This window comes from Petromyzon marinus, chromosome 50 (genome assembly GCF_048934315.1).
Source record: "Petromyzon marinus isolate PM22_M1 ecotype Great Lakes invasive population chromosome 50, UKy_Petmar_22M1.pri1.0, whole genome shotgun sequence".
NCBI lineage: Eukaryota > Metazoa > Chordata > Hyperoartia > Petromyzontiformes > Petromyzontidae > Petromyzon > Petromyzon marinus.
Genome location: NC_133716.1, coordinates 12,381,028 through 12,394,438, shown reverse-complemented (window position 1 = coordinate 12,394,438; position 13,411 = coordinate 12,381,028). Strand labels below are relative to the sequence as shown.

General features: G+C 46.4%; 1 protein-coding gene across 2 annotated transcripts in view; it reads left to right on the top strand.

The window, feature by feature from the left end:
- The first annotated feature begins 1,830 nt into the window (after nt 1-1,830).
- Nucleotides 1,831-13,411, top strand: part of RABL6 (RAB, member RAS oncogene family like 6) — a 48,219-nt gene continuing 36,638 nt past the window's right edge. Inside the window, exons 1-3 of one of the 2 annotated variants that reach the window (XM_032973335.2) lie at nt 1,831-2,293; nt 7,637-7,801; nt 11,221-11,355. In XM_032973335.2, coding sequence (XP_032829226.2) covers nt 7,669-7,801; nt 11,221-11,355 — 268 coding nt within the window. In that variant the 5' untranslated portion in view covers nt 1,831-2,293; nt 7,637-7,668. The remainder of the gene's footprint in view (nt 2,294-7,636; nt 7,802-11,220; nt 11,356-13,411) is intronic. The other variant, XM_032973334.2, reaches the window with a different exon arrangement.

Sequence of the window (13,411 nt, the reverse complement as noted above, 5' to 3'; positions counted from 1 at the left end):
CTGTGTTTCAGATCTGCCTTATGTTCACGAACACGGTCCGAGACATGTCGCTTAGTTTCCCCAATGTAACTACTGCCGCAGCCACAGCTTAGTTTGCAGACACAGGGATATTGCATGTCAGGGATCACATCCTTCACAGATGGGATCAGATCACGAATTTTATGTACTGTGTTAAATCAAACCTGGATCTTGTGTTTGCTCATGATTTTGGAAATCGTTTTGGTAACCCCTGCTATGTATGGCAAGGTGATGGTTTTGATTGGGTCCTCAGATGGTTCTTTCCCAACGGTTGGGGTGATAGCTTTACGGATTGTGTAGTCCGAATATCCATTCATCTTGAGGGCTTGGTGTACGTGCTCCAGTTCACTGGCTAGGTAGTGATGGTCGGAAATACAACAAGCCCTATGGTGTAGAGTTTTGATGAGTGAATTCTTCTGGGCTGGATGGTGGTGGGAGTCAGGTTTTAGGTAAGCATCCGTATGGGTGGCTTTCCTGTAGACAGAGTGTCCCAATGAGCCATCAGGTCTCTTTTTGATTAAAACATCCAAGAATGGTAACTTGCCATCCTTTTCCACCTCCATGGTGAATTTGATGGCTGGGTGTATGGAATTGATTTGGTTGAGGAATTAGCCCCGTGCTGGTAGGCCATGTGGCCAGATGACGAACGTGTCTTCTACGTATCTCTTCCACAAGGAAGGACGTAGGATGGATGCCTGGATGGCATCTGTCTCAAATTTCTCCCTGAAAATATTGGATACAACTGGAGACAAGGGAGAACCCATTGGGGTACCTTCAAATTGTTTGTAGAATGTTCCGTTCCAGGTGAAGTAAGTGTTGACGAGGCAGTGTCTAACCAGGGCCGGTACATCAGCTTTCAGGCCTCGTTGGACCAAATCTTCAATGATTGCAATGGTGTCAGGCACAGGAATTTTGGTAAACAAAGATACCACATCGAAACTGGCAAGCAAGTCACCTGAAGATAGTGAGATGTCCTTAATTAGAGATACCAAGTGATCTGAGTTAAGTGCCGCTGAGGTGGTCTTGCCAGTGAATGGATCTAAGGTCTCAGAAATCGAGCCAGTTTGTAGGTGGGTGAGTCAATGGTGGAGACGATAGGACGGAGTGATGTGAGTGAGCTGGCAATGCCACACCTTGAGCCAGCAGGGTGAATTCCATGTTCATATGGCGGGGATAGTTCGCTGGGTGCTGGAGTGAGCTGCAATGCCACCCCTTGGGCCAGCAGGGTGAATTTCACGTTCATATGGCAGGGATAGTTTGCTGGGTGATGGAGTGAGCTGCAATGCTACACTTTGAGCCAGCAGGGTGATTTACACGGTTCCATGGTGGGGATAGTTCATGGATGCCGGAGGCCTACAGGTGGGGGGGGGGCTAGAGGGTGATCACGTGTCGTGGAAGAACTCTCGAGAGGGATGGAGAGGGAGCTAGAATGCTCGAGAAGGTGGGCGGGGCCAAGGGCGGAGCGGCCCCGACCCGCAGGGGATATGAGATGGGTCCCTGAGAGGGACCGTAGTCGCTGCATTCTACAAGCTGAAGCTCCACATCTACAAGCTGGAAGCTCTACGTCCTACGAGGCATCAACACGTGGTCGGAGACCCGAGTGAGGGTCTGACCCTTCGTAGCTGCAACTCCTACACATTGAGTCGTTAGCTGGGTGGTCACCACCCTAGGCTGTATCTGGCGAAGGGGCAGTTACCCCTTTGTGTTAGCGGGTTTATGTTACAATAAAAGTGTTGCCTCTAAAGAACAACGTCTGCGACTCAGTTGGACTCACTACACAAGGATGAAAACTTAAAATATATGAATTGCTTCGAACAATCAAACATAGAACTGTTAAGTTAAATAAATAAAGTTATAATAATAAAAAATAAAACAATTCCAAATTGCGATTTCTATTTGAAATCGATTAATCATTCAGCCCTATGCTGCAGGCACCGGAGCGAGCTGCAATGCCATCATCGCCTGGACCAGCGTCGTCTGTGCTCCCGTGCCACGTGGCTGAGAATGGCTGCACCACTTCCGTCCGAGCGCCCTCTGACCCCGACGGTGGAGACGTCACCACGGGGCGACTCGCGTGGCGACTGGAGGGGCTCGGATCGCTCTCGGCTCGCGTCTCCCTCCCCGTATCTCTCCTCGCGTCCCTCCTGAGCGTCTCCCTCCCTTACCCTGCCTATCCTTCCTCTCCTCGCTCTCTCGCGCCCTCCGCTCTCGCCGCTCTTCCGCCTCGCGTAGAGCTCCTCCCGCTGTGAGCGAGGGGCGAGCGGCGGCGATTGAGGTGAGGAGGCCTCCTGCTGCTGTCACTCGCACACGGCGGCGGCGGCGTCGTCTTCATCATCATCAACAGCCATGGTTTCTATCCACTGCTGGATCACGGCATCTATCTCTCCCCTAGGTCGCAACGCCACCCCCTCTGACGAGCTTGGCAATGCAATAATACCGACTCGGCCATAGCAGGCGGTCGCTGTGGTACAGCTGTTCTCAGTATCGCTGCTGTTTTCTGAGACGCGTGAAAATTATTGGTGCATTCGGATAATGGCTAATCGTGATCGAGTAGTAATTAGTCCTAGCCATAGTCAATCACTAATCAGCACTATACAATAGTAACCATTACTCTATTATATCAACAATAGCGTCGCTATATAAGGATACGAGAGTATTGCTATTTCCTCTACTACAGTATAATATCTTAAACTCAAAACAGTCATCATGATCACGACAATAACACCACCACAGACTGAGGGGAGGATGATTACGACAGTATATTAATAACAATACCGGTCACGATCACAATTACACAAGCACAGATCGACTGTGGCGACCATACCATCTGCAGTGCTATTATACTTATACTAATTATAATAGTATTACTGCTGCAAACATTGAGACGCGATGGTTATTACGACAGAACGATAATAATAATGCTGTTCATCATGATACAGGAGAGGCGATGTCAGTAATTACATGAAGTGTCAGCACGAGACTACTGCTGCTGCTACATCTGACGGAAACCAAAGAGGCGATCACTCGCAACCTTGATAACATTGTAATAATAACTACCATTGCAAACTAACAAAAAGACGTGAGGTTGACTACTTCTCTACCACTAATCGTAGCGACGAGATTTTACTACGAAGGTACTCATTGGAGAGGAGGCGAGATGCACGCACCACAACGAGCCTGCGGTGAAACGAGATAAGTCCATTGACGTTACTGATGGACAGAATCCCAGATTGTCAGACGCGGGCGCCGGCCCTCGACGCGCGCGCCGGCCCTCGGCTAATTGATCACGGGAAGTGATCGCCAGGCCGGTGCGATGCAAGCCGTACGCCATCACAGTCATATTGCTCATTGCAGGGCATAACCAAGACGGTAAACATCAGACACCTCGGGGAGCAGGTGGCTTATTTATACTAAGTCCTAGAGGAAGAAACGTATTGATGTAAGCACTTAAAATAATGCATTGACTATTCGAATAATGAATAGTGGATTTCAAGTGGGGGGGGGGGGGGGCTATAAAGTCAACTAATCTGAAATCCGAAAATAATGTTACTTGTTTATTTAAGAAAATCCATACTGAGTCTTAGCACTCATTTTCAGGATGGTCCTACTTTGTCTTTTTTCATTTTAAAATGTTTTCACCAAATTCATGAGTGTTCGTACACGTGGGAGGGAACTGGAGCATCCAGAGATGAGCCACACACATAAACACCACGTCGAGTAAGCGGAGAGACGTACAATTGGTTGGAGATGCCAGACAAAATATTAAATCCAGGAAAACCTTGCCCAACGCGGTTTTATCAGTGTGTGCTTTGGCTAGACGCGGTTTGCCTCGTGAGATATGTTTTCCGGAATACGTGGGGTGATGTTTTGGCCCCTACGCGGTTTGACGCTGCTATTATTCTCATCTCCGCGTCAGTAAATAGTGCCGTGAGGGTGCTGCATCCGTCGCAAGGTGTGAATGAATTGATTGTGAGAACGATGTATTCACCATGTATGTTTTTTGCGTGTGTTTTTTTGCGTGATAATGCAACGTATACTCGACACGCTCACGCACAGCGCAAATTTTCACATATCGCCGCACGCATCCAGCCATCCAGTCGTTGAGGACGTCATACGGACGCCTAGATGAGTGATCGAGGTATCCAGACAGACGCCAAACTAATACAGGAGCTGAACTTTATTGCAACTGCAGGTTAGTGCAGTTGCAAGTTATTGCAGCCCTGCTTGAAAGGTGGGAAGGCGCGCTTAGCGGCATTGCTAGGCGACAGGGCTGTAAAACCAATGGACATATGCGATCGTTTTAACATGAACAAATACAACTTGGCCACCAATCGTTATGGACGAAAAAATAATTTACCTTCATTATGTGGATTATATTTTAAACAATAATTGGTGATTCTGCATTGGCAATGGTGCACAAAGTACAATTACCACAGATACTCAACACATTCGTCAATAACAAAGTCTGGCCTTAAAGAAAAACATGTACAGTGGGCGATGTTTCGGACTATGGCTATCCTTCTGTTGACTTTGCCCAAAATCTCGTCTAATGTACTTTTCTTTTAAGGCCAGAGTGTTACTTGCGAATGCGTTGAGTTTTTTTGTTGGCTGCATTTTGCAGCGAGAAAAGGAAAAGCTCCTGGACCAGATGATATAACTGTGGACGTAATTAATGTTCAGGAGCAGTTTGTGGAACACAATTAGCTGATATATTTTCGAAATGTTTATATTGAAATTATTTGCAGAACAACTCTTTTCTGCAGTGATTTGGGGGACTAATATCACGGACACTTATCCACGGAGCTATCTGCGATTTTACTCTTTTCCGTGGGGTAAAATATCGTGGATAATAGGATGCAATTTCCGCTCGACTCCCCTTCGCCGCAGAAAAGGCACATGAATTAGAAAGCAGCTTCACTACTCATTTTGGGTAAAATTGCGGATGTTGGGAAGAAATATGGGCACGGACCATAAGCGTTTTTGCTGACCCTACAGCTGCCACAGTTAATAGGAGTTGTGGTTAATAAGGCTGTGGATAAGAGGAGTTCTGTACTTCAATCATAAAATGATGCCTTAATGATTCTATCCAAACAGTGCAACGGACTTGAATTCGGATGGAGGTGGAGGTGTGTGTTAGTCCTACTTGCTCGGGTCTCAGAGCACCATCACACTCAGTCCAAATACACACTTTCCTTATCCCCTTTACTGTTACCCAGAATCTCTTTGATATAGCATCGCAATAAACTCACCAAAGTTTTATCACAGGGCACGGGGGCTTCTATCTCACGCCGAACTTTGCCATTCTCTCTCGTCAAGGGACATGAACCTTCACGCAAACTCCGACCATCCTCGCAGCAGCTTTTAGCTTGCCATCAGAAGCACTTCTGTGGCCGTCTAGAACGATATTACGATATTAGGAAGCCACTGTGCACTTTTAAATCTCAATAGAAAACTCATTTCTTTAGAACTGCTTGTGTTTAGTTTGTTGCCCCCCCCCCCACCTCTGATTGGCACGGTTGGGCTACGTACAGTTTGAAAGAAGTTCAACAAACCCACATGGCGCATTGGGGGTCCATGAGTGCCACCTAACTCAGGGACGGCCCCGCGTGGGTTGTGGGTCATGACGTGGCCTCGCCCGCCCTGGCGACAGCCCCGAGGTTGTCACATTGCAGTAGACTGGGAACAGGCGTTTGACTCGGTGGAAATTAGTGCTGCCAAACAGGCGCTTGCAAAATCAATGGCTCACTTAACATTTACAGAAATGTTGCAGCTATTCTGAGATTGCCTGAACAAGTAGAAAAAAAAACATGTTAGAAGTAAGTTGGACTCATGGGACGTGGTTATGGGAAGTGCAATTAGAATATTATTTTCTGAACATTGGATTGGATAAAAAAAGGCATACATTTAATAGGAAAAAATATCAATGATCTCATTTGCTGGTGAAATTGTTATGATTGCAATGCTAGTAAATTCATTCCAGAATTAGATTGAATAATTTATTAAAGAATGCTGCAAGGTTGGCCTCAAGATAAATAATTGCAATGCTGAAGTTACGTATAACAAAATCGATAGACATTTCCTGATATCTTTTCAGATGCTTCTGGAAAAACACCAGAGTACTATGTATGTTGAACTTCTTTTGCACCATATGTAGCCAACCATGCTAATTGGTGTATGCGTTTCGAGGGCAAATGCTGAAGGCAAATTGGTATCAAAGTGATTGAATGAAGACATCGATAAGAGCAGGCGTGAAGGGCTTTTGGAAAATTGAACTGAATAATGAAAGTGGCACGCTAAAGATGCACAGGATGCTGAATGGGCTGACTGCAGTATAATATTAGACTGGTGATGTTAAAGCCATTAAGTAATGACATTCATTCAGTGGCTAAACATGAGCCTCATTGAGAACTAAACACTTATTTTATAGTTTTAATTAACAATCATAGTGAACCAATAAAAATGAATTGACTACTATAATGAGCCAATAATATCTGTGTCCCGCACGTGACGTCACTCCACGTCGGCCAGCCCCCCTCATTAATTCTCATGAACAGGTGACGTCCTCCACATGGACCCCCCCCCCCCCCCGTCATTAATAATCATGAGCGGGTGACATCACTCCACATCGAACAGCCCCCCCACATTAATAATCATGAAGAGGTGATGTCTTCTAAATGGACCCCCCCCCCCTCCATTCATATTAATTAGCGGCTGATGTCACTCCACATGGGGGTGCGAGGCGCCTCCTCCCCCCTCCTCAGCGTCAACTTACAACCCTCACTACAAAGGCAGAACCCTAACGTCACGCGATCTCCGTAACGCTATTGAGACATAGAAAGCGCTTGTGTTGTGGCCGAAAACGTCGTGATTTTTGTTATTTAATTTTTTTACCTACGTGACTTTACCCAATAGAACCAAAGAGTATGGATCCTTGCAGTCACGAAAGCTTTAAATCTAGAAGGGATTATAACCTTTAAATGAAATAAGTCTGTCACCGTGGCCTTGCAAATTGCACACGAATTGATGCAATGAATATCACGTCGCGGTCTGCTTTTCGCTTGCAAGTTTCATATTTACTGAAATACACCCGTCCTTGGACGGGCAAAAGGCGCGTGATTAATGATTGTTCAGTCTTTATTGAGATCAAAATAAGCCAGCATTCTAATAAATACAAATATGTTATGCCATAATTTCCTAATCACATGCCCATTTAAGCGGTACTTAGCACCTCTTTACAGGACTGAGCCAGTGGTCAAAATGCCACATTCCTATGACGACCAATCTATCCATAGGACAAGCACCTTTGATTTATCTACAAAGTGATATTCAATTTAAACGACCCCGGAGGGATGATAGGTCGAGTCAACCCACAAGCACGATCTGAACTCGCAACTTTCTGATTTTGAGCCGTTTGCTCTGCTGCCGAGCCACTGGCTATCGTGTAGACAATGCACCATGCCTTACGGGCCATGTCGCTGACCATGCCAGAGCCTGTGCCCGTACGTGGTTGTCGCTAGTGCGACCACGCCGGCGTGACTGATACTAAACGAAATGGGCCCTGAACACCTGCATGGCCGTGCTAATTGGCACGTGGTGTCCTGTCGGCGTGTGTTGTCAGCCAGGCAGTGACGTCGCCTCGCCACGGTGAAGATGTTCTCCGCGTGGAAAAAGCTTCTGGGCTCGGAGCAGGGAGGAGGGGCGCGCGACCGAGGCACCCCTGCTGGCATCCAGTCCATGGGGCAGGCCTTGCAGCGCAAGTTCGCCAAGGGAGTGCAGTACAACAGTAAGTCAAGGCCCACTCGCCTGCGCTTTGGGAGGGCCCGGGCTCGCCGATCGAGGCTCCCGCGTGCGTGCGTGTGTGAGGGTGTAGCGTGCGGAGCGTGACCGTCTCGTGGCTGGTGATGTGGGCAGGGTGTCTGCTGGTGGCCATCCCTCTTCCCTGCTGCGATACCCCACAGAACCTCATTTGCTTCCCACACTTGGAAGCATAGGAGCCAGTGTGTGCTGCCACTCTGTTAACCGGTGGTGGAAATGTGAATTAAGAAGAGCAGCTCATGACACTTGTTTGTGCTGCAGTAACCCACATTCAGTGCCGTGTCCCCTCTGCAGAAACGTCCTAGTATAGGAATAGCAACTGCCCCGGTATACGTGTGTGGTGTTGAGAAGTGCTGGCATGGTGTACCGTCGTGTACTGGCACATTTCCACCACTGCTACTTTTAATAATGTGTTGAGCAAAGCACCTGAACAGTTCTTGCAGATACCAATATCTGCTCATAATAAAGGTTTTATGGGTTAGATTGCGTAAATATAAATGTGTCATTTACCCACCACCACCACCACCTAACAACCATTTAGAAAGGTTTTGGAATGTAAACAAAACGTGCCAATTAGTTATTAATCTTGATTTGAAGCTTTCGTGATTGCAGGAATCCATACTCTTTGGTTCTTTCTGTAAAGTCACGTAGGTATAAAATAAAATAAATCACGACGTTTCGGGCGCAACACAAGCGTCCGTCATCAGGTAGGAAAGCATGGTCTGCTGCTGAGGCAGACTGTTTTAAAAGTTTTGAAATGGGTGTAGCCCCAGGGTCATAAAGAAGTTGCCGGGGCTATTGATGTTAATGTGAGAATATTAGCATGTAACTGTAAGATAGGAAAGTGGCCTCCTAGACAAGGGCACGGAAGTGGCTATGTTAATGTGAATGCAAAATGGAAGAGTGGTGCAAATCAAAGGCATCAGTGCAACCCAAAGGGTGCAATCCAAAGGACTTGTGAGCATGAGAGTGCAATCCGAAGGCATGAGAGTGCAATTTCTCAGTTTGTACCCATCCTCTCAGTTGAAGTTGTGTCTCTGTTTATATATCTGGATGGCTTCATGCAAACCTACCGGCTACCTTCAAAGATGTGTTCATGAAGTCATCCAGATATATAAACACAGACACAACTTCAACCGAGAGGATGGGTACAAAACTGAACAATCGTTGGAAGGACGTTATTAACCAGGTAAAGTCTTAACTGACTGTGATGTTTCCATCCAACCTGCCTATGTCAGCTGTTATTTCTGACTCTCTGTCTCTCTCTATATGCCTCTCTTTTAGATCTCTCATTCTCACATGCCCTTTGGATTGCACCCTTTGGGTTGCACGGGTTGCACTCATGCCTTTGGATTGCACCACTCTTCGATTTTACATTCACATGAACATAGCCACTTCCGTGTCCTCGTCTAGGAGGCCGCTTTGGATTGCACCACTTTTCGATTTCACATTAACATGCTGATCTCTCACATTAACATAGCCACTTCCGTGCCCTCATCGAGGAGACCGCTCTCCTATCTTTACAGTTAGTTACTAGTTCAGCACACAGGTGTGTTGGAGAGGAAAACGACTTAGAGAGGGGACTTTGGGGAAAAAAATGCATCTGATAATTTGGAAAATATGGTAATAATGGGGGAAGTGCCAATGTAGAAGCAATAAAGTTGTTGACTATACCTGGTGTGGATGAAGTTATTAAAATATAATATCACATGCTCAGTGGATTGTAATACCGACTCACAACTTTTTCTTTGAGACAACTTTTTTCCTTGTATTTTAATATGGAGAATGTGGTAGTTGGCATCTTACTTTTTTTTATAGATTTGTGCTAAAGTTTTCCCCACTGTAAAATGTTTAATCGCTCTCTCATATTTTAAGAGCATTTTTTGTCTTTTCTAAAACTAACATTTCTCCAACGTTACTTACAATGGTTGCTCACCACGTAAATAATTGGCCTATTCATTTTATCAAGAGAGGCAGTTGGTCATATACGAAACTAAACTTTTTATTTTACCATGTATAGCCCACTGAGCAATATCGCTGACAACAAATAATAGATCAATGAAGTGGCTTATCATGCGGACATATGCAGCAGCCAAATACTCTAAATGCAGGTTTCTAAATGTGGAGGGGAAAAATCGGACGACCCGGAGAAAAATCCACGTTGGAACAAGCTGCGTTTGGGCTGCTCGTTGAAATTTCACATTTCTCGGTTGGCCAGTCTCTCTGTAGGACACCCACAGATGTCCAGTAGAGCTGTATAACTCATTGGATTCCTCCAGTTTAAATACATATTCTGATTCTGAGTTTCCACAAAGTTGCACTTGTGTTATCCATACTGGTGGGATAACGGGGCTGAGACTGTGAACCCGCTACCTTCCCGTTGTTGGTCAAGCACTGCCACAGCATCACTGTTGTATAAATCCAGAACATAAATACGATTGAATAATAAGTTAATTTGATATTGCGGCATTCACGAACACTGCATCACAAAATGCCGATCATTGCAGACCACGATTTAACATCAAAAGGAGGAAGGAGAGAACCTATGAAGGCAAGTACCGGTACACGAGGGGGTGGGTGGCCAACACCATGCCCGGCCAACTTTGTCACCCTAGTCGTCGCGATGTTTACACACCGCACCAGGCACTAATTTGAGGCTAAGTCGACCTAGGGGAGGCCCAGGATCGGTTGAGATAATTGTCACTGGTGTTGACCGTCGCCAGGTTCGTGACGCAGCGCGCTGACTACTACACTACCGTTCCCCACAGACACACGCATTCACAGACACAGAAAAAGAGACACACACAAACATGGAGAGACGCAACAACAGAGACATACAAAGGTGTATGTGTTAAAGCACACAAGTCTCTCAACTCATGTACTCTACATGTTTGTGACTAGCGACATGTCCTGTCCCAGCCCACTTCCATCTCTGTGTCTCTGTCATTGTCTTTTTCTCTCCATTTTAGCATCTCCACATCTCTTTGTCTTTACCTGTCTCTTTGTCTCCATGTCTGTGTGTCTGTTCGTATGTTCCTGTCTTTTTGCATGGCTGTCTCTGTGTGTACGCATGTCTCTGCGTTTCTGCGAGTGTATTGGACTTGGTTAACTTTGAAACAGGTGGAAGGAAGCAATGGTGATGTGTGGTGGCATCTGTGGCATTGGCCATGCTATATATGTACGTAGCCAACCGTGCTAACCGGAGGTGTTATTTGTGCACCACTTTCAATACAGCACCACCAGAAAAATGCGATTAACTACTGCCGACTAGAGACGGGTCTGTCGGGTCTATATAACATATCGTGACCTCTTGACCTCGGCTTTGCAGGTTGCCGTGATAAGCAGCTTGCCCAGTGTCCGACACTGTTGCTGTCTGTCTTTGCACAGTGAAAATCATAATCCGTGGCGACCGGAACACGGGCAAGACAACGCTGTGGCACCGTCTCCAGGGCAAGCGCTTCCAGGAGGAGTACATTCCCACGCAGGAGATCCAGGCTGCCAGCATCCAGTGGAACTACAAAGGTTTCTCTCGTAGTCAGACGCGGCTCCCAACACACACACACACATCCTGTTAGGTCTACGTACGCTTAATAAAAATAGCTATTACCTACAAATTAGTTCTGCTGTCAAAGCTTTTTTCATTTGAATGGATGGCATTGTGATTATATGGCCATCGTAATTTTGTGACAGCGTGTGCAGCATAAGTGTTAAAGATCACGCAGCTTTATGGATTATAAATATCAGTGGCGGGCTTTTGCCGAGTGAACTTCGGTTGAAAAAGTTCAAGCCATCATTAGCGTGACATACACATGTGCGGAACGCAATTCTGTGTCAATAATCGTCGTCGTGTCAAGATGAATGTTGTAGAGTATCGCGACGACGACATTGTGGCAAACCCTGTGCTCTCAGAGTAAGGACGGCAGGAGGCATGGCCCTTGTGTGTTCTGCTGAGTCATGCTGCTGATGAGAAATAACAAAAACTCAGCACTTTCACCAATACAAGTAGACCCTTTGACACTTTGTTATGCGCTGCAAAGAACGTTTATTGTTCTCTCATTAGAGCCACAGTGTTCTAGATGAGTCCATTTAGTTTTTGTTATTTGTACTTGTGCACCGCTTTCAATACAGTACCACCAGAAACATGTGATTAACCAACGCTAAGAAGTGACCGGTCTTTTTTGAATTAATCCAACCTATAACATTCTCACCGAGACAGTTAAAGGAAATACATTTAATGCTGGTTAATTTTTTTTTTAAATCACTTCCAACTGTAAGTTTCAGCATAAGCTTGGGTGGAGATATTAAAGTGTCAGCGCCAATGTAAGGGATGATAATCCATACAGGCAGCATCATCCTTGCCTGTAAACATCCGGCAGTTCCCGAGGACTGTTTCAAGCAAGTCCGCTGATGAAACACTGAATGTCGAAATTGGTAGAGAGTATCGAGATGAATTTGTCATCATGTCTTTAGCGTAAACGGGGGGTAGCACTTGTGTCTCACAGCCAGAGGGACCTGGCTTCGATGTCCGACTCGGCCACCTTCCAGTGTGTACGAGTTTGCACATTCTCTCCGTGTCCTGTGTGGGTTTTTTCTGGGTTCTCCAGTTCGGCAATAAAAAAAACCTCAAAAGACAATAAACTAGAATGCACCCAGTATCGGCTAAACACCCCAATGCTGAAAAATTGCCTGCAAATTACAGGTATCCCTCTGTTTACAAAAGGGATGCGTTCTTCAAAAAATCACGCGTAGAACTACATTTAGTTAATCTTTTCCTATTAATTTAGTGTAGTGGTTGATTTCACTCAGACAACTTTTGTCTTTCTTCCAACACCACTTTATTTACAGTTCTCCACATGTCCTCAATGCTCCACAGTTCCCTTGTTGCCACAGCTCGCTCGCCGTGCTTCACTCGACTCGCTCGCCGCCTTTGTCTCTCCAATCTCCACTTCTCCGTCAGCTCCGATGTCTCTGTGCTTCCCCCACTGCTAACTGCTCCGCCTCTGCTCTTCGCTCTCCGCTATCACCATGCTCTCTCCACTGCTAACTGCTTCGTCTCTGCTCTCCGCTATCACTGTGCTCTCTCCACTGCTAACTGCTTGGCCTCTGTTCTTCGCTCTCCGCTATCACCATGCTCTCTCCACTGCTAACTGCTTCGTCTCTGTTCTTCGCTCTCCGCTATCACTGTGCTCTCTCCACTGCTAACTGCTTCGTCTCTGCTCTCCGCTCTCTGCTATCACTGTGCTCTCTCCTCTGCTAACTGCTTCGTCTCTGCTCTCCGCTCTCCGCTATCACTGTGCTCTCTCCACTGCTAACTGCTTCGTCTCTGCTGTCCGCTCTCTGCTATGACCATGCTCTCTCCACTGCTAACTGCTTCGTCTCTCCAGCTGCTCCACGTCTTGCCTCGTCCAGCCCCCAACTCCAACTCCCCGTTTCTCCTCATGTCCCCCAATTTATCCCCGCTATCATTACACCCCAATTAATTAACCCGCGTCCCAACGACGATCCTCGTGCCCGTGCACCTGTTACCTCGCCAGACTTCAAGACGCCACCTCAGCCCTGACAACAACACCAGCCAATC